Source organism: Trichechus manatus, unplaced genomic scaffold (assembly GCF_000243295.1).
Source record: "Trichechus manatus latirostris isolate Lorelei unplaced genomic scaffold, TriManLat1.0 scaffold00024, whole genome shotgun sequence".
NCBI classification, from domain to species: Eukaryota; Metazoa; Chordata; class Mammalia; order Sirenia; family Trichechidae; genus Trichechus; species Trichechus manatus.
In genome coordinates this window covers 21,304,101-21,322,987 of record NW_004443960.1, presented here as the reverse complement: position 1 = coordinate 21,322,987, position 18,887 = coordinate 21,304,101, and the positions used below count along the sequence as shown (strand labels likewise).

Below are 18,887 nucleotides of genomic sequence, written 5' to 3'. Positions count from 1 at the left end.
AGTCATGGGGGGGAGGGGGAGGGGTCAGGAAAGGTTTCTTGGAGGAGTTGAGGCCTGGGCGGTGACTTTGAGGATGACAAGGAGGTAGCCAAGTCAAGGGGGTGGGGCAGGAGCAAGGGTACACCGGGCAGACGCATGGCAGAGGCAAAGGCTGGGAGGGAGAAGAGCCGCAGGCAGGCACTGTGGTGTCAGCACCGTGGCCACGGGAAGGCACAGTGCCGGCAAACCAGCTCAGTCCAGGCACTGCTCTGGAGGGGGGACCCCTCCCAAGGGGCGTGGGGACACAGTGTTCCGAAGGAACCGTCTAGGCAGACGTAGCCCAGGAGCAAGAGGCTAGCAGGGCGGGGCGGATCCTCCCCTGCCCAGGGCGGTGTGGTTGGTCTCGCTGTACCAGCCAACCATTTGCTTGTTGACAACGCTCTTTCCCAGGAGAGGCTGTTCCTAGCACAGCTGCCTCCAGCTCCAAAGTCAGTCTTTTCCCTCCACAAACCTTTCGTGGGGCCGGGCTGGGCCCAGAGACCTGCACACTTTCCAGAACAGACCAGGAAACAGAGCATCCGAGCAGGAAGCAGTATAACAGCAGCTGTACCATGTGACCCAGATGCAGGCCAGGGGCCGGGGCCCAGGGAAGGCTTCCCGGGGCAGAAGCTATTTGGCTAATCCCTGAAGTAATAATAAAACCCAACCCAAACCTGTTGCCGTTGAGTCCATTCCTACTCCTAGTGACCCTATGGGACACAGCAGAACTCCCCTATAGTGTTTCCCAGGAGTGGCTGGTGGATTCAAACTGCCGACCTTTTTGGTTGGCAGTCAAGTGCTTAACCACTGCACTACCACAGCTCCAACTGATGTAATAATAGTAGTAATAATAATAATAAATGCTTATATACTCCAGGGTTTCTTGGACAACTGGCTAATTCTAGGTCCGGAGCATCATGTAGGGCCAAAAAGCAAGGAGATGCTCAAACAAACAAAACCCAACGAATGGATAAGGACATGTCAGAGAGCCACAGGAGCCAGTTCCCAGTGGCCAAAGAGGGAAGAATTTGAGAAAGAAAATAATGTGGTATTTGATTACAACCCAATGTATAAAATAAATATACATGAGTTCATACTAGAATAAAGAAACGATTGAATGGAAAAATGAATTGAGAAGAGACAAATCTTCCCTACAGAAGAATTCCAAATAAGATACATTCCCCCCTCCAGGAGAGGGGACACTTAAGCCCCCTCCACCCGCCCCCCAGCATAGACTGGACTTAGAACGGAGCATGGAAAGGGGAGAATAGACACGTTGCGGTGGAGAAGCCCGGTAAACACTTCCTGAAGCAGGTGATGAAGGTGACCCTCATCAGGGATGTCACGCACCTGATGTGATGTGATGAGACAGGCACTTCCTCTGGGGTCTTCCCCCACAGAACCCACAGTTCCTGTCTAACCATGGGAAAAACAGTACCTGTTGCCACTGTCTGGTCTGACTCATAGAGACCCTATAGGACAGAGTAGGACTGTCCCATAGGGTTTCCAAGGCTGTAAATCTTTATGGAAGCTGACTGCCACGTCTTTCTCCCTTGGAGCAGGGGGTGGGTCCAAACCATCAACCTTTTGGTTAGCAGCTGAGCACTTAACCACTGCACCACCAGGGCTCCCATGGGAAAAACAGACAAACCCAAAGTGAGGGACACTCTACAAAGTACTTGACCAATACCTCCCAAAACTGTCATGGTCATCAAAACCAAGGAAAGACCGAGAAACTGTCACAGATCCGAGGAGGCTAATGAGACACGAGGACTAAGAGAGACATGGTCTCCTGGATGGGGCCTTGGAACGAGGCAGGGGAAACGGGTGAGATCCGAATAAAGGGTCGAGGTTAGTTGAAGAGATGTGTCCTTGCTGGTTTCTTAGTTTTGACAACTGTACCATGGTGATGTGAGTTGCTGACAGTACAGGGAACTGGATGAGGGGTATACGGGAGCTCTGTGTACTATTTTTGCAGCTTTTCTGTAACTCTAAAATTATTCCAAAATAACAAGTTAAGTTAAAAGATGCTGACGCAGACAGGCCTGTAAAACAAACCATAACACACGTGAGGAACGTGCTTCTTAGTTCGATCAAGTATAGGAGACGAAATGGGCAACACCTGCCCAAAAGCAGAGACAGGAAGAGACAGGAAGCCTGGACAAGTGGACACGGGGAACCTGGGGTGTAAAGGGAAAGGGGAAGAGTGCTGACACATTACGGGCATTGCAACCAATGTCACAAAACAATACGTGTATCAATTTTTGAATGAGAAACTAATTTGTGCTGTAAACTTTCACCTAAAACACGTAAAATTAAAAAAACAAAAAAAGGTTAAGCGTCGCTTACCACCTACCAGGCACTGTTCTAAGCACTTTACATATATTAATCATTTAATCCCCATGACAGCCCTATGAGGTCATTTCACTATCCTCATTTTCCAGATGAGGAAACTAAGGCTCAGAGAGAAGTGACTATCGTGGGGCTGGAACTAGGTCTGCCTGACTGCAAGGCCAGCACGCTTGTCTACAAACGCCACCCAGTTCCCCTAGCAGGAGAAGGGGATGTTGAGCTGTTCTCTCGGAGGAGAAGGGGAGGGGATCCCGGGAGGAGAGGAGAGGGGTATCAAGAGAGAGCGTAGCCTGGTCAAGTGACTGGAGCCAATGGGCTGTGTAGTCTGTTCTGATACCTGACTAGCTTTATGACTTTGCTCAAGTCATTTTACCCTCTTCTGCCTCTGTTTGCCTCACCTGTAAAATGAGGATAATCACTGTATTCACTCCAAAGATTGTGTGGGGACTGGATGTTGTGACTCCTGCGAAACCCTCAGCCCCTGGCACACAGACAACTCTTAGCTCTCTCTTGGGACACACAGCTCTCTCTTGGGACACAGCCAACAAGGTGACCTATTTTTCTTTGCAAGATTCCTCAGTGGCAGGTCTGAGTTCAAGGGGGAGAGAATGGAGTCTGAAGGAGAGGAAGCAGGAGCCGTGGTGTTGGGAGGTCAGCACTAGGGAGGGCAGAGAGGCAAGTTCCCATATCAGAGGCTGACTCAGGAAGGCGGGTAACCAGTTGGCTGTGAGGGTGAGGGAGAGCATGGAGCTGGGCTGACTGTGAGGTTTCTGCTCGAGGGAGTTGGGTGGCACCTTTTACTCACACCTGCCAAGGGCTGGGGAAATAGGTCTGTGAGAAAGTGGGTGGGGAGGGAAGATGATAATGTCATTGTCTGATGAGGTGGTAGAGTGACGTGGGGTGGGCCTGGCCCACAAAGCTGGCCATTCATTCCTCCTGGCTCTTCCTCTCACCAGCTGTGTGATCCCAGACATACAACTTAACCTCCCTGGGCCTCAGTTTCATCATCTATAAAATGCAGAAATAACAGTAGCTTTCTCAAGGGCTTGTTGTCAGTGTTAAAATAATTTTACATATGTAAAGTGCTTAGAATAAAGAGTCTCGGTGGCACAGTGGTTAAAGCGCCCAGCTGCTAACTGAAAGGTTGGTGGTTCAAACCCACTAGTCACTCCACAAGAGAAAGACGTGGCAGTCTGCTTCCGTAAAGATTACAGCCTTGGAAACCCTATGGGGCAGTTCTACCCTGTTCTGTAGGGTCGCTATGAATCAGAATTGACTCGATGGCAGTGGGTTTGGTTTTGGGGTTTCAAAGTGCCTAGAATAGTCCCTGGCACATAAGCAGGGCTCAATAAATGCCAGCAGCATTACTGGATTTGAGTTCCTTGTCAAATGTGGGTCTAATACAGTGAAACCTGTGTGAGCCGGAACTCGACGGGACTGCCTTGTTTTTCTGGGTCTCACAAGTTTTCCACTGTTGACAAGGTGCAGTCTTACCACTTCTATTGCTCTCTCTTAGTGGAAAATATTTGAGTTTTCCTTCTCTGACAGGTTTCTGCCTTACACATGTTCTGGCTTTCTCAGGTTTTACTATAATAGTAACTAGTGTTATTTAATGAGCCCAGCACTACTGTCAGCCCTTATGCATATTAACTCATTCAATATTCAAAACAACCCAATAGGGTAGGTACTGTGATTACCCTGCCTTTACAGAGGAGGAAAATTGAGGCACAGCAAGGCTAAGACACTCATTCAAGGTCACACAGTATAAGACAGAGTTAGGATTTGAACCCAGAACCCAAGCCATTGACCCCTTCACCAAACTGTCTACCCAGCCACAGCCATACCACAGAGGTTGTATGGCCAACACCAGAGGTTTTGCCTGTCCATCAGTGACCCGGTCCCCCTTTTTCCACTGACAGTTTCCCTTTGGGAGACCACCTGCCCCTCACCCTCAGTCCATATGAGACTCCCTTTGAGGGGGGCCATGTTGGCAACATGTGTACCATCCTCCAGTTGGTCCAGCCCAGTCTGGCTGCCTCCAGTGCTGGAACGACCCACGGCATTGCTTGCTTTAGGGGCCATGCTGCATGCAAAAGACATGTGTTTGTACACTGGGATCCTGCGCAGTGGGGAGAGGCGCACACTGGGGCATGACAGCACGTCCCAGCAGATCTTAGCAGATCCTAATTATCCAGGTTTCCCCCTCACTCTAAGTCCAAGACATATTCTTACTGAGCAGTGGGCCACATATTTGAAATTACAGTATCACATCTCTCTCTTCTAGCTGAGTAGAGATGAATTTGTGTACCTTACACTCGTCCACTGGGTATCCCTAGTCTTATAGCAGATGTGCTCATCACAAAGGCTCCTGGCCAAGGAATTGGAGGTTAAAATTCAGCCTGCAACCGGGGCCCAGCGGTAACCCACAAGGCATGTCCCATCAGCCTGGGTGCCATCTTGTAATTCTTTTACCTGGAACCAGTGGCTGTTGAGTCAACTCTGACTCATGGTGGCCCATATATGTTGCAATAGAACTGTGCTCCATAGGGTTTTCATGTCTGTGAACTTTCAGAAGCAGATGGCCAGGCCCTTCTTCTGAGTGGCTTCAAACTGCCAATCTTTTGATCAGTACTCTAGTGCTTAACCGTTTGCACCACCCAAGGGCTCCTTTCTGCTTGTAGGGGGTGCCTTTTTCTAAATCAAACCAAAGGGCCGTAAGTGCCCTGCTTGATGGGCCTTGAATTCCTTGACATTATATGTACAATGCCTGCCTGTTTTAGGCGGCAGAGAGTCCATAGATTTCAGCAGATTCTCAGTAGAGGTTTCTGAAGGTTTGTGATCTGAGAGAGCTGGGCTGAGGCATGTCAACGGGACGCAAGGCAATACCACAGCCCCAGAAGGATGAGACTTGAAGCCTGTCATCTGCCCAGAGCAGCCAGACTCAGCAAAAAGACCTTTCCCTAGAGGCCTGGAGTCAGACAATTTGAAGCCCCAGAGCAGAAGGACACCAGCAACTCTTGGGAACCAGACTGGCTGAAGTCGGGGGTCGAGGGGGGCGTGGGGCAGGGGGCAAGGTAACTGTGGCCCAGCCCCTCCCACACCTGGAGGTGCCGCCATGGTCCAGCTAGGGCCCTGGGGTCTCTGCAGTTCCTTCACTGTTTGCCACCTCCCTACCTACGTGCTCCTCCCAGTTGCACCTATAGCCCTCTGAGAGGTGCCACAGGAAGTGAGGACAGAACTGGGCTCTTAGGCCCAGGATTTTTTTTTTTTTTAATAATATTTTGTTGTTTTCTTCTCAGTGAAAGTTTACACAGCAAACTAGGTTTTCATTTGACAATTTCTACACAAATTGTTCAGTGACATTAGTTAGTTAACATTTTCCACAATGTGTCAACATTCTCTTTAATTGCGGTCTGGTTGTTGGTTTCCAGTACAGACAGTCCCCGTTATGACTGTGGACTTGCCCTTTAATGTTACGTAAATTTGCCCTCATTTTGCAATGACTAAGCCCAGCCCTACTCGCAGGCGACAAACTCTTCATCACAATCACCTCCACTTACTGCAGATGCAGCTTTTAATTCATTGGGAGAAAAGGCTTCAAGCCTTTTCTTGCACTGAGAACCAAAAAAACCAAACCCATTGCCATCGAGTCGACTCTGACTCATAGTGACCCTATAGGACGGGGTAGAACTGCCCCATAGAGTTTCCAAGGAATGCTTGGTGGATTCAAACTGCCAACCTTTTGATTAGCAGCTCTAGCACTTAACCACTACACCACCAGGGTTTCCTCTCGCACCAAACTAAGGCTAAATAAGAACTGTATGCACCTGTTCCGACTTACCTACAAATGTGACGTAAAGACACAGTTAGGAACCGATCTTGTTTGTAACCCGGGGACTGCCTGTACTCTAGTTTCCCTGGGTTTGGTTTGTTAGGAGCTGAGGAGACAAAGGAGGTGGGAATCTGTGGACCAGTTAGTTGCAAGAAGAAGCAGACTTTCTGGGCTAACGTTGCCCGCATTCTGCCATCCTCAGAATGCTCCAGGTGCTTAGGGAAAAATAATATTTACAGCAAACACTTGCATAGCCCCGTTCTGAGTGCTGACATGAGCCAGCTCACTTACTCTTCACAGAAACTCTGTCAGGTAAGTATGATTATTGTCCCCATTTTAGAGATGAGAAAACTGAGGGTAGCTTCTGGGGTGCCCTCCCCCCAGATCCCCTGCATTGGGCTGGTGCACGCATACCCCAGCTGCTGAGGGTGGAGGCTGCCAACTCACAGTGTCCCCTTCTCCTTGGATCGCCCTGGGCTGATGACAGCCCCCTTGCCTAGGAACTGAACTACCCTACCGCAGCCTCCTGGGGGGAGCCCACAGCCAATGACAGGCTGATGTGGGGGTACAAAAGGCCAGCCCTGGAGTCCCTGGGTAGTGCAAACTGTTAATGTGCTTGGCTGCTAACCGGAAGGTTGGAGGTTCGAATCCACCCAGAGGTGCCTCTGAAGAAAGGCCTGGCAATCTACTTCCAAAAAATCAGCCACTGAAAACCCTGTGGATCACAGTTCTACTCTTATGCACATGGTGTCGCCGTGAGTCGGAGTCAACTCCACAGCAACTGGTTTTTCTTGTTCAAGGGAGGATCAGGCCAAGGCTAGACTTCCTCTGAGACCATGTCCTTGCTTTTTCCTCGAATGCTGCTTTCCTTACACATTTTTCCTAGATTCCCTCAGTGCCTCATGGACCCTTCAGTGCATCCCAGTCTCAGCCTCGGCTTCCGGGAAACCCAGCCCGAGACACTGAGGCACAGAAAGCTGTGGTGCAGACAGCTGGTAAGTGGCTGAGCCAGGATTTGAACCTTGGCAGTCTGGGCTCGCAGCCACGACACTCTGGCCTCTCAGAGGGGGCTGGCTGGGTGCTCACCTGTAGCTGCAGGGCTCGGCCCCGAACAGGCAGGCCAGGATCAGCTGCTCAGCGGGGTAGCCCATCTTCATCAGCTCCTTTCTTGGCACCTGGGAGAAGATGTTGGTGGCCTGCAGGACATACCACTCCATCACGGCCTGGGTGGCGCTAGTGAACTTCTGGAAGGTGCACACAGTCCCGTTGGAGCTGCACTATGGAGGCCAAGAAGGGTTCCTGTGAGTGCGGGGGCTGCTGGCAGGGCCCCAGCCTCTGCCCACCCCAGTCACTGCTCAAGGGTCCCAGCAGGTCAAGGACAGCACTCAGCCAGATGCCCTTCCACTGTCTGCACCTGGGTGCTCGGGCTACCAGCTGTTCGGCTGGTGAGAGATTACACTTACACTCACTTCTGCCTCACACATGAGATCATGGTCACAGAACTCACACACACACAGCCACCAGCACTGCCCCGTATCTACCACTATGCAGAACAGGGCTATGTAAGTGTTTGCTGTAAATATGAGCACACACGCGCGCGCGCACACACATGCACGCACACACACATGGTCACGGTCACGTGTGCATGCAGACAGATGCCCACTTTGACATCCATGGCCACCTGATGTCATGGTCACAAATAGCATACACATATCTACCAAAATCTCGTTGCCGTCGAGTCAGTTCCAATTCATAGGGACCCTATAGGACAGAGTAGAGCTCCCCATAGGGTTTCCAAGGCTGTAAATCTTTACGGAAGCAGACTGTCACATCTCTCTCCTGTGGAGTGGCGGGTGGGCTCAAACCGTTGACATTTCGGTTAGTAGTTGAGTGCTTAACCAGTGAGCTACCAGGGTTCCTTATACACATATCCATCCCTTCCCCCATATACCTAGATTCACACAAGTGGCCACCACACGGATAGTCACGTGGCCACATATACAGACACAGACCATTCTGACTCCCTTCACTCCTTTCCTCCTGATAGATGCAGGCCCAGCCCCTTCCCAAGGCATCCAGACGTGGCGCCCCTCAAGGCTGTGTGAACCACGGAGAGAGACTCTCCCTCGTCCTCCTCCTCCGCTCTGGGAGGGAGAGGCAGCCCTGAGCCTGCAGGGGGTGCAGGGCCCCCTTTCACGTCACCACAGCCAGCTCATCATGAAGTGCAGGCCACCACACAGACACTGCACAGACCTGGCCCTGTGCTCCATAGGGCTTTCAAAGGCTGATTTTTATCCTGGATGGTGCAAACGGTTAACACTTGGCTACTAACGGAAAGGTTGGAGGTTCGAGTCTACCTAGAGGCACCTTGGAAGAAAGACCTGGCAATCCACTTCTGAAAAATCAGCCGGTGAAAACCCTATGGAGCACAGTTCTATTCGGATGCACATGGAGTTGCTATGAGTCAGAACTGACTCAAAGGGAACTGGTCTGGTGTTGTGAAAGAGGAACTCTTTTGCCATGGAGGTTGCTGAGTCAGTGGGTGGGATATAAGCCTGGCATTGCCAGGGCGCTCCACATAGAGAGAGCCTGCCAGAGAGTAAAGTCAACAGAGAGAAAAGCTGAACCACGAGATGGAGAGATAGAGTCCTAATGACACCATTGGAGTACCTGGTTCCAGCCACACCTGAACTCAATATATCCCTGGACTTTCATTTATGTGAGCCAATCAACATTCCTATTTGCTTAAGCTAGTTTAAGCTGAGTCATTTGCATCCAAAAGAGTCTTGACTAACATACCAGCTACTTCTATTTTTTAAAAAGTTCCACAAACAAATGGGCAATGGCTCCCAGCCTGCCTTTCACCCAGCAAGACCCAAGTTATTCAAGAAAAGAAACTCCCATCAGCCTGCTGCTTGCCATGTGCCCAGGAACCACTTACTAGTCTTATGGCCACTTTGCACCCCTGGGCGTTGCAGATCCTTCCTGGTGCTGGGCTGCTGCTTGCTGAGCCATTGTAGTTATCTCCAAAGAGATCGAGGACCACGGGGTGGTGGGGGTTCCGCTCATCAATGAGGACCAGGGGTGTGTGGTTCCAGATGGTGAAGTTCAGGGCCCTGGTGGCATTGGCATGGCTTGACTCGGGAGCCAGGATCCTCTCCAGGACCGCTTCCATCAGTTCGTCCAGGTCCTTCAGCAAATGCTTGACTTTGGAATATCTGGGCGAGGGAGAAGGCTGGTCAGAGGGGTAAAGGACAGCTGCCTCTTAATGTCTACCATGCTGGAAGGCAGGACAACTAGAATCTGGGATGCTCTCTGCCTCCATTGTGGCTGCCACCTTGTATAAGAATGCCCTGCCCAAGCACGCATCTCTCCACCCATCCATCCATGCATGCATCCTTCTACCCACCCATTCACTCAGTCACCAAGTATTTAATGAGCACCTAGTATGTGCCAGGTACAGTGCAAGGCACAGAGGATACAGTAGCAAAGAAGACAGCCTGCGTCTCCTTCCTTATGAAAGTCACATTCTAGTGGGGAGGAATCATAATAGCTCATGGTGATTGACTGTTACCATGTGCCAGGTTCTAGGGGCTTTCTGTGTACTATTTTACTTCATCTTTATCACAATTCCATCATCATCCCCACATACAGGTAAGGAGGCTGAATCTATTCAATGGCAACAGGTTTGGTTTTAGGGGGCATCCCGTTCGTGTGCAGGAGTTCTGATATCTCCCTTCTGGAAGGGGACAAAGAACGTTGGGAGGAGCAGCACCTGTGTGATCCTGAGGGTGCTAGATCTCAAGCCACAATTTTGGGAACAGGAGCCAGTTTCAGGAGGGAGAGGGCCAATGGGGCTGTGGGGTTGGGTTCCGGTATCTCCTCTCAGCTTCTGGGGATCTAGTGTTGGAAATGGTGAGCAGTCAGTTGGGTAGAAATGTGTCCATAGCAGGGACTGTCCCTGCCAAGCTTCATGTTTGGGGGTCCTGCATCCCAGTCACCTCATACTCCATTTACCAAGACCCTGCCACAGTATGTGCTCACCAGGTCAGTGTAGGCCAGCTTCAGCTGGAGGACTCCTTGCAGGGGACCATTAAGCCCTGGACAGGGGCCAAGGTCCTGGTACAAAGGTATAGGGTGGCCAGAGCTAACGGCCACCTCAGGCTCTGACACCGCCCATCCCCTGGCCATTAAGGAAGCCACTGGTATACACACAGGAAGAGAAGGATCAGCAAGCATGGCAGCCTGGAGCAGTGGGGTGTTACTACAGCCCGCTGTCCACAGCAGCTGTTGAGCTTGGTGGCCATTGTGTGGGGTCTGGGTTTGAATTCTGACATGCCACTTAATATCTGTGTGACCTTGGGCAAGTTAACCTCTCTAAGAGTCTGTTCTCTCATTTACAAAATGGGAGGGGGGTGTAAAAATATTTACCTCAGGGGGTTGTTGGGAGGATTCATGGAGGTGATGCTTATAAAGCACTTGGAACAGTGCCTGGCACAAAGTGTTGTTGTCACTATTATTATTAAGGGTTCTCTCAGGTGGCTCTGAGGATCCACACAAGCAGGCAGGAGCCCTATTACTAGAAAGGAGGGAGTTTCTAATAACTGAAAATGTGGCTGGAAGGTGTGAATTCCTTCCCAGGACCCTCTTTTGGACAAGAATGTTCTCTATGGCTTAGTCACATTGGCCCTTCTTTCAATTCCTTGAATGTCCCACCCCAGGGCCTTTGAAGATGCTGTGTACTCCACTTGGGGCACTTTGTCCATTCCACCTGGTTAACTTCTACTCATTTCTCAGGGCATTTTTCTCTGACACCCTGCCTCTCCCCAGTCCTGACTGGGTTGGGTCCCCTTGTATGTCCGCTTCATGGGCCTTGTCATCAAGTGTGGAAAGGGCAACAAGGTCGAATGGTTAAAACCTGCCCACTCTGGAGTCAAACCAGACCTAGGTTCAAATCCTGCATTTGCCCACTATGTGGTCCTAGGCAAGTTCCCTCTCCTCTTTGATTCTCTGTTTCCTCATCTGTAAATTGAGGCTGCTACAGTAGTGCCCACCCCTAGGATGGTTGTACGGATTAGAATTACAGAAATTACCACCCACCACCGCCCCCCTCCAAGAAAAACAAAACACTCAGCACACTGCCTGGCTTATCACAAGGAGTCGCCGCACAGTCGCTATTTTTTTTAAATCATCACAATTATAATTAATTAAATATTTGTGAAAAAATGAACATCTGTTTTCTCTGCTGGGCTATGAAGAGGGCAGGGACTTTGTTTTGTTCACTGCTGTATCCCTAGGGCCTAGAACAGTGCCTGGCACACAGTGGGTGCTCAATAAATACATATTGAGTAAATACATAGGTATTGGCATGCCTGCAGACAAACGACAACAACAAAAACCCCTAACCCACTGCCATCAAGTCGGTTCCAACTCACAGCGACTCTATAGGACAGAGTAGAACTGCCCCACAGGGTTTCCAAGGCTGTAATCTTTCCAGAAGCAGACTGCCACATCTTTCTCCCGCTGGTGGGTTCGAACCGCCAACCTTTCAGTTAGCAGCAGAGGGCTTGACCACTGTGCCAACAGGGCTCCTTATGCCGGAAGACAGGAACTTGATATTTTTTGAGGTTCTCTTTACATCTAGGAAATTTACGAATTTTGAATCTTACTTGCTGCAAAAGTGAAAGAGAGGAAGACGAAGAGAAACGGAGGAAAGGAAGGAAGGAAGGAAAGAAAAAGAGGAAGAAGAGAAAAGGAAAGAAGAGAGAGAAGAAAAGGGAGACAAAGGGAAAGAAAAGCAAAGGAGGAAAAGAAAGCTGTAAGGAAGGAAAAAAGCAGAGAAAATTGGACAATGAAGTAAAAGAAAAAAAGAGCCCTCTCTGTTAAGGCCAGCTGAGCGATCCAGGGACCACCTACTGGAAGGGGCTGGCGTTGCAGATGGTGACCGCGGGGAAGTCCATGTTCTTGAAGTCCATGGAGAGGGAGACGCTGACCTTGCAGCTCAGGTAGGTCTTGATGAAGATGCCCCACTGCCAGCAGACAAGGGAGGTGAAGAGCAGGGTGAGCACAAACCACATGGCCTTCTTCTTGGGCCCCTCGCAGATGATGCGCTTGGGGCCGTGGGTGTTGGTGTTGTTGCAGTACCACACCAGCAGCTCCTTGTACGTGTAGCCGGGGCCCTTCTGCAGTCTGTGCAGGCACTTCAGCAGGTACTTTTTCACGTGCATGGCGGCACCTGCACAGAGACATAGGAAAGCCACTTAAGATGTGGTGCCAGCCTTGTGTTTGAGGTTGTCCCGGCTGTGGCAGAGCATGGACATTGGAGACAGACATCCCAGCCTTTCCACTCCTTCCTGCCACCCATCCACCTGTCCATCCATCCATCCTCCCTCCCTCCCTCTTACCCTCCCCACTCCCTCCCTCCATCCATCCATCCATTCCTCCATCCATTCACACACCTACCCATCTACCCATCCATTCAACAAGCACTTATTGAGTGCCTACTGTATGCCAGGCATGGAACTAGTACTTCTGGACTCTCAATGATGAGAAAAACACACAAGGTTACTTTCCTCCAGGAATTTCCAGCCTAACAGGCAAGTTACTTAGACTCTCAACAACTCAGGTTCTCCATGTGTAAAGTGGGGATAGTAATTGTATCTAACACAGGATTGCTGAGAGGGTGAAATTAGGGGATACCTATCACAGACTACTCAATATCTTGGCTACTATATTATAGTAGTGGTTAGTGGATAAGATGGATGTTAATCAAATAATTCATCAAAAAGGGCATAATTACAAAATGTGATAGGAAGGTTTGGGACCCTCTGCCCTGAGATCCTAGAGGCAGTAAAGGGCAGAGGTTAAGAATGAAGACTCTGAGCTGAACTGTCTGGCTTTGAATCTCAGCTCTGCCACGTAGAGCTGTGTGACCTTGAGCAAGTCACTTTACCCCCCTGTGCCTTAGTTTGTTCATCTGTACAATGGGAATAATAATAGCCTCCACCTCATAGTGTTGTTGTGAAGACTACATGAGGGAAATTATGTAGAGGGCGGGTTAATGCCTGGCACCTAGTGTCAGCTGTTGCTATTAAAAAAGGGAGACCTGACCGAATCTGAGAGTCCCTGGAGAAGGGAGGGCAGAAGTGAGTGTTAAAGGATAAGAAGAGTCAGCTCAGTGAAGAGGAGCGGTAGAGGGGGAAGGGCATTCTGGTGGAGGGGACAGCTCAGTAAAGGCTCTGAGGTGGGAGGGAGCCTGGAGAGGTGAGCAGAGCCAGGCTGTGCAGAGCCTTGTGGCCATGTGAAGGATTTGGGTTTCTATTCCAAGAGAACTAGAATCTTGGGAAGCATGGGGGCGTGATGCCATCAAGTCTGAGTTTTTTAAAAAATTATCTTTTATTGTGGTGGTGAGTGTGTGTATATATACATAAAGCAAAAATTTGCCATTTCAACATTTTTTACGTGCACAAGTCAGTGACATTAATTGCTTTCATTATGTTGTGCAACCACCACCATATCCATTTCCACATTTTTCCATCACCCTTAACAGAAGCTCAATGCCCCCCACGTAATGAATCCCTGTTTCCCCTTCCCTGCTACCCCTGGTAACTGCTAATAGACTTTGTTCTCTATACATTTGCCTATTCTAGATATTTCATGTAAGTGGGATCAAACAATATTTGTCCTTTTGTGGCTGACTTAGTTCACTCAGCATAACGTTTTGAAGGTTCATTCACGTTGCAGCGGGTATCAGGACTTCATTTCTCCTTATGGCTGAATAATATTCTATTGTATGTACGTATCACATGTTGTTTACGCATCCATCTGTTGATGGACATTTAGGTTGTTTCCACTTTTTGATTATTGTGAATAGTGCTGCAGTGAACTTGGTGTACATGTATCTGTTTGTGTTCCTGCTTTCAATTCTTTTGGGTATATGCCTAGGAGTGAAATTGCTGGATCATATGGTAATTCTATGTTTAACTTTCTGAGGAACCTCCAAACTGTTTTTCACAGAGGCTGAACCATTTTACATTCTCATCAGCAATGGATGTGGGTTCCAATTTCTCCACATCCTCGCCAACATCTGTTGTTTTCTGTTTTTTGTTTTTGTTTTTTTTAATCATAGCCATCTTAGTGGGGGTGAAGTGATATTCTCATTGTGGTTTTGATTTGCATTTCCCTAATGGTATTGAACATCTTTTCACATGCTTGTTGGCCATTTGTATTTCTTCTTTGGTGAAATGTCTACTGAAGTCCTTTGCCCGTTTTTTAATCGGATTGTTTGTCTTTTTGTTAAATTGCAGAATTTCTTTAAATATTCTGGATATTAAGCCCTCATCTGATATATGGTTCCCCCCAATTTTTTCCCTGTTGTGTAGGCTGTCTCTTCACTTTGTTGATAATGTCCTTTGATGAACAAAAGTTTTTAATTTTGATGAAGTTCCATTTATTTATCTTACATTTTGTTACTTGTGCTTTTGGTGTCATATCTAAGAATCCATTGTTAAATACTAAGTGCTGAAGCATTACCCCTATGTTTTCTTCTAAGAGTTTTGTGTTTTTAGTTCTTACGTTTAGATCCTTGATCCATTTTGAATGGCTGTTTATATATGGTGTGAAGTATGGATACAGCTTTATTTTTTTGCATGTGGAAATCCAGTTGTCCCAGCATCATCTATTAAACAGATGATTCTTTCCCACTGAATGGACTTAGAACCCTTGTTGAAAATCAGTTGGCCATAGATATGCGAGTTTATTTCTAGACTCTCAATTCTATTATATTAATCAATATGTCGATCATTATACCAGTACCAGAGTTTTGATTACTGTAGCTTTTTAATATGTTTGAGTTTGGGAAATGTGAGTCCTCCTACTTTGTTCTTCTTTTTCGAGACTGCTTTATCTATTTCAGGCCCCTTGTAGTTCCATATAAATTTGAGGATTGATTTTTCCATTTCTGATTAGAAGGCTATTGGAATTTTGATGGGTATTGCATTGAATCTATAGCTTGCTTTGGGTACTATTGACAACTTAACACTATTAAGTCTTCCAGTCCATAGACACAAATGTCCTTCCATTTATTTAGGTCTTCTTTAAGTTCTTTCAGCAACGATTTATAGTTTTCTGTGTGTATATCTTTTACTTTAGTTAAATTTATTCCTAGGGGATTTTTTTCCTTTTTTTTTTTTTGGTGAAAATATACACAGCAGATCATACACTCATTCACCATATTCCTAGGTATTTTATTCTTTTAGATTCTATAATAAATGAAATTGTTTCCTTAATTTTCTTTTCAGAATGCTCAGTGCTGATGTATAGAAACCCAAGTGATTTTTGTGTGTTACCCTTGTATCCTGCCATTTTGCTGAATTTGTTTATTAGCTCTAGTAGCTTTCTTGTGGATTCTATGGCGTTTTCTATATATAGCATCATGTCATCAGCGAAAAGGGATAGTTTCACTTCTTCCTTCCCAATTTAAATACTGTTTATTTCTTTTTCTTGCTTAATTGCTCTGGCTAGGACTTCCAGTACTATACTGAATAGCAGTGGTGAGAGTGGGCATCCTTGTCTTGTTCCTAATCTTAAGGGGAAAGCTCTCAGTCTTTCTCCATTGAGCATGATGTTAGCTATGGGTTTTTCATAAATGCCCTTCATCATATTGAGGAATTTCCCTTCTATTCCTAGCTTGTGGAATGTTTTTATTATGAAAGGATATTGGATTTTGTCAAATGTTTCTCTGCATCGATTGAGATGATCATGTGACTCTTTTCCTTTGTTCTGGTAATGTGGTATATTACATTGAATAATTTTCTAATGTTGAACCACCCTTGCATTCCTGGGATAAGTCCCACTTGATCATGGTGTATAATCCTTTTAATACGCCGTTGGGTTCAGTCTGTTAGAGTTTTGTGAAGGATTTCTACATCTATGTTCATAAAGTATATTGGTCTGAAAGAGCACTGTGGCTGGTGTGTGGATGACAGATCAGAGTGGGTGAGGGTGGGTCCAGGAGTATCTCCTGCTGGCTGTCTGTGGTTGAGGAATATCTAACTTTTCCAAGACTCTGTTTCTCATCTGTACGTGGAGACAGGTTCTTGTGAGGATTAACCAAGCTGCTTGTCACAGAGCCTGGTACATGATGGGTTCCCCAGAAGTGAGAAAATGAGTTTCCTCCTTCCTCTCCTTCTGCCCCCGCCCCCTCCCTCAAAGGGCAGGAGTACCCTTGCCCCATCCCTAGAGTCCCAGTTGATCTTCAAGATTCAGGCCAAAGGCCACCTCCTTCATGAAGCTATCTCTGCTCTGACAGCCTCTGTCTCCTTGGTGGTACTGTGGGTGATATCACAATTCCTGCCTGCCCAGCATTCTCTCCCCTTGATTTATCCTCAGGTGAACTTCCCTTCTCCAGTCCAGTTGGTGTGAGTTGCCAGGCTGAGCCTGGTCTCCCTTTCTAGCTTTGGGGGGATGAGCACATGAGCCGGTTTGGTCCACTGGGACTTGATTCTGGTAATTAATGCTGGAACAACTGAGGAAGAGGCTTCTCTTTTAGCCAAGACTAAGCTAGTGGTGGTATTTGGCCTGGGAAGCCTGCCTGAGAATGAAGCCAATTCCGAGGAAAGCAGAGTCTCAAGATGGAGGGATAGATTTCTGACAACATCGTTTGATTACCTGGATCCAACCACACCTGAAGCCACTTATTCCTGGACTTGTCACTTACGGAAACCAATAAATTTTCTCTCCTGCTTATGCTGATCCAAGTTGGTGGTTTGTCACTTGCAACCATTAGAATCTTGACAGAAAAGAAACTCACTTTGTTCTACCCTGGGTCAGTTACTTATGCCTGTGTCTTAGTCCCATGAGCTCATAAGTTCCCTGAGGGTAGCAGCTCTGTATCCCCCCAGTGCCCAGCACAGTACCGGCACCCCGCCAGATGGACAGATGTATAATGCTAGACCTTCATATCTAAGCACATTTTAAACTTTCCCAAGCATGTTCACAGCTGACCTAATTTCTGACACAGTAACATCCCTCACCTTCCCTTTTCAGGAGGAATCCTGGCAAAACCATTCTCTAATGGGAATCCAGCTCCATGGGTCTGCCCGGGCCATTGGGGCTGTAAGACAGGAAGTTCAACCCCCACCTTTCCCCAGAGGACCGATTCCCTGTTCTAAAACCATAAAATATTAGTAAGAGGAATAATAACAACAATAACCACAAGAACAACATCAAAGCATTGAGAGTTTACCATACATCAGGCTTTGCTTGTTATTTCGTTCATATACATTATTTTCCACAACTGTAAACTTGAAAAGAACAGGGATTTGTCTGTCTTGTAGAGTCCAGCACCTCACAGCCAAATAGGCGAACGGCATATTGTTGTTGTGGCTAGCTGCCATGGGCCCCTGACTCATGGTGACCCCATGTGCAATGGAATTGGACCATTGTAAGTCACAGGGTTTTCACTGGCTGATTTTTGGAAGTAGATCACCAGGTCTTTCCTCCTAGTCCGTTTTAGTCTAGAAGCTCCACTGAAACCTGTTCAGCATCATAGTGACACACAGCCTCCACTGACAGAGGGGTGATGGCTGCGCTTGAGGTGCACTGGCTGGGAATCAAACCCAGGTCTCGTGCATGGAAGGCGAGAATTCTACCACTGAACCACACTGACCCTGAACAGCACATTAAGCTCCAATGAAGAGTTGTGGAAGAAATAAACAAAGGGCCTCTGATATCTATTTCTCATTTAATCATTCTATTTAGGGTCAAGGAGAAAGTCTCAGCTTGGTAGTAACAGGTCTTTAAAACCTGTCTAACCTTTGCTAATCTCTGGGTTTAACAGTGAGGCCTCAGGCTCAGAACTTTGTCAGGCAACAGTATCCAGCTAAAATGAAAAACATCGGTCTTTACTGGGTTTATTTTTTAAGAATGAGTTTATGGCAAGAGATACCAGCTTTTGCTTTATGTTCATAAATATCCTTACGTTAAAAAATAGATTTAAAGAAAACATTAAGTAAACAACAGTATTATCTGCAGCAAAAACTGTGACAATGGTAAGCAAACAATAGATGTTTGTTAAGTACTAGCTTAACTCCTAACTAGTTCAGTGCCTTGGGTCATTGGCCAAGTGAAAATCAATAAATACTGCAAACAACTTTACATTGTTCCTGTTAGATTTTCACCCCTACACATTTATGGTAGAAGGGCTTAAGTCGGCTTAGAGGTTAAACCAACCCAAACAAGCAAAGATGAAGTCCATCTATGGACGCAGAAGAGTGGACACCGTCATGCCTCTCGGAGTCACAGATTGCTGTCGACACCTTGGCCCTGCACTTGCAGTAAATGTTCCTGGCAGCAATGCAAAGACACGCGCATGCAACTGTGCCTGTTTTCTTAGAAAACGTTCGCTCAGTGTCAGAGACAATCCTAGTCAAAATCCCGGCAGACTTTTTTTTTTTTTCTTTTAGAAATCAATAAGGTGATTCTAAACTTTATACTGAAATGCAAAGAATCCAAACTAGCCAAAACACTTGAAAAAGAACAAAATTGGAGGACATATACTATCTGGTATCAAGACTTCCTATAAAGTAATCAGGACAGAGTGCTATTGGTGTAACGACAGACGTACTGATCAGTGGAACAGAACAGAGAATCCAGAAACAGGCCCACAGAGGTACCCAGGTAATTC

At 47.3% G+C, this 18,887-nt stretch overlaps 1 protein-coding gene across 1 annotated transcript in view; it reads right to left on the bottom strand.

Moving 5' to 3' along the window:
* The window catches only part of SCNN1B (sodium channel epithelial 1 subunit beta), a 29,026-nt gene extending 16,589 nt beyond the window's left edge, over window positions 1-12,437 (bottom strand). The window contains exons 1-3 of the mRNA XM_004373333.1: window positions 12,119-12,437; window positions 9,144-9,420; window positions 7,289-7,479 (exon numbers count right to left, since the gene is read on the bottom strand). Coding sequence (XP_004373390.1) covers window positions 7,289-7,479; window positions 9,144-9,420; window positions 12,119-12,429 — 779 coding nt within the window. The 5' untranslated portion in view covers window positions 12,430-12,437. The remainder of the gene's footprint in view (window positions 1-7,288; window positions 7,480-9,143; window positions 9,421-12,118) is intronic.
* Window positions 12,438-18,887: the final 6,450 nt, after the last annotated feature.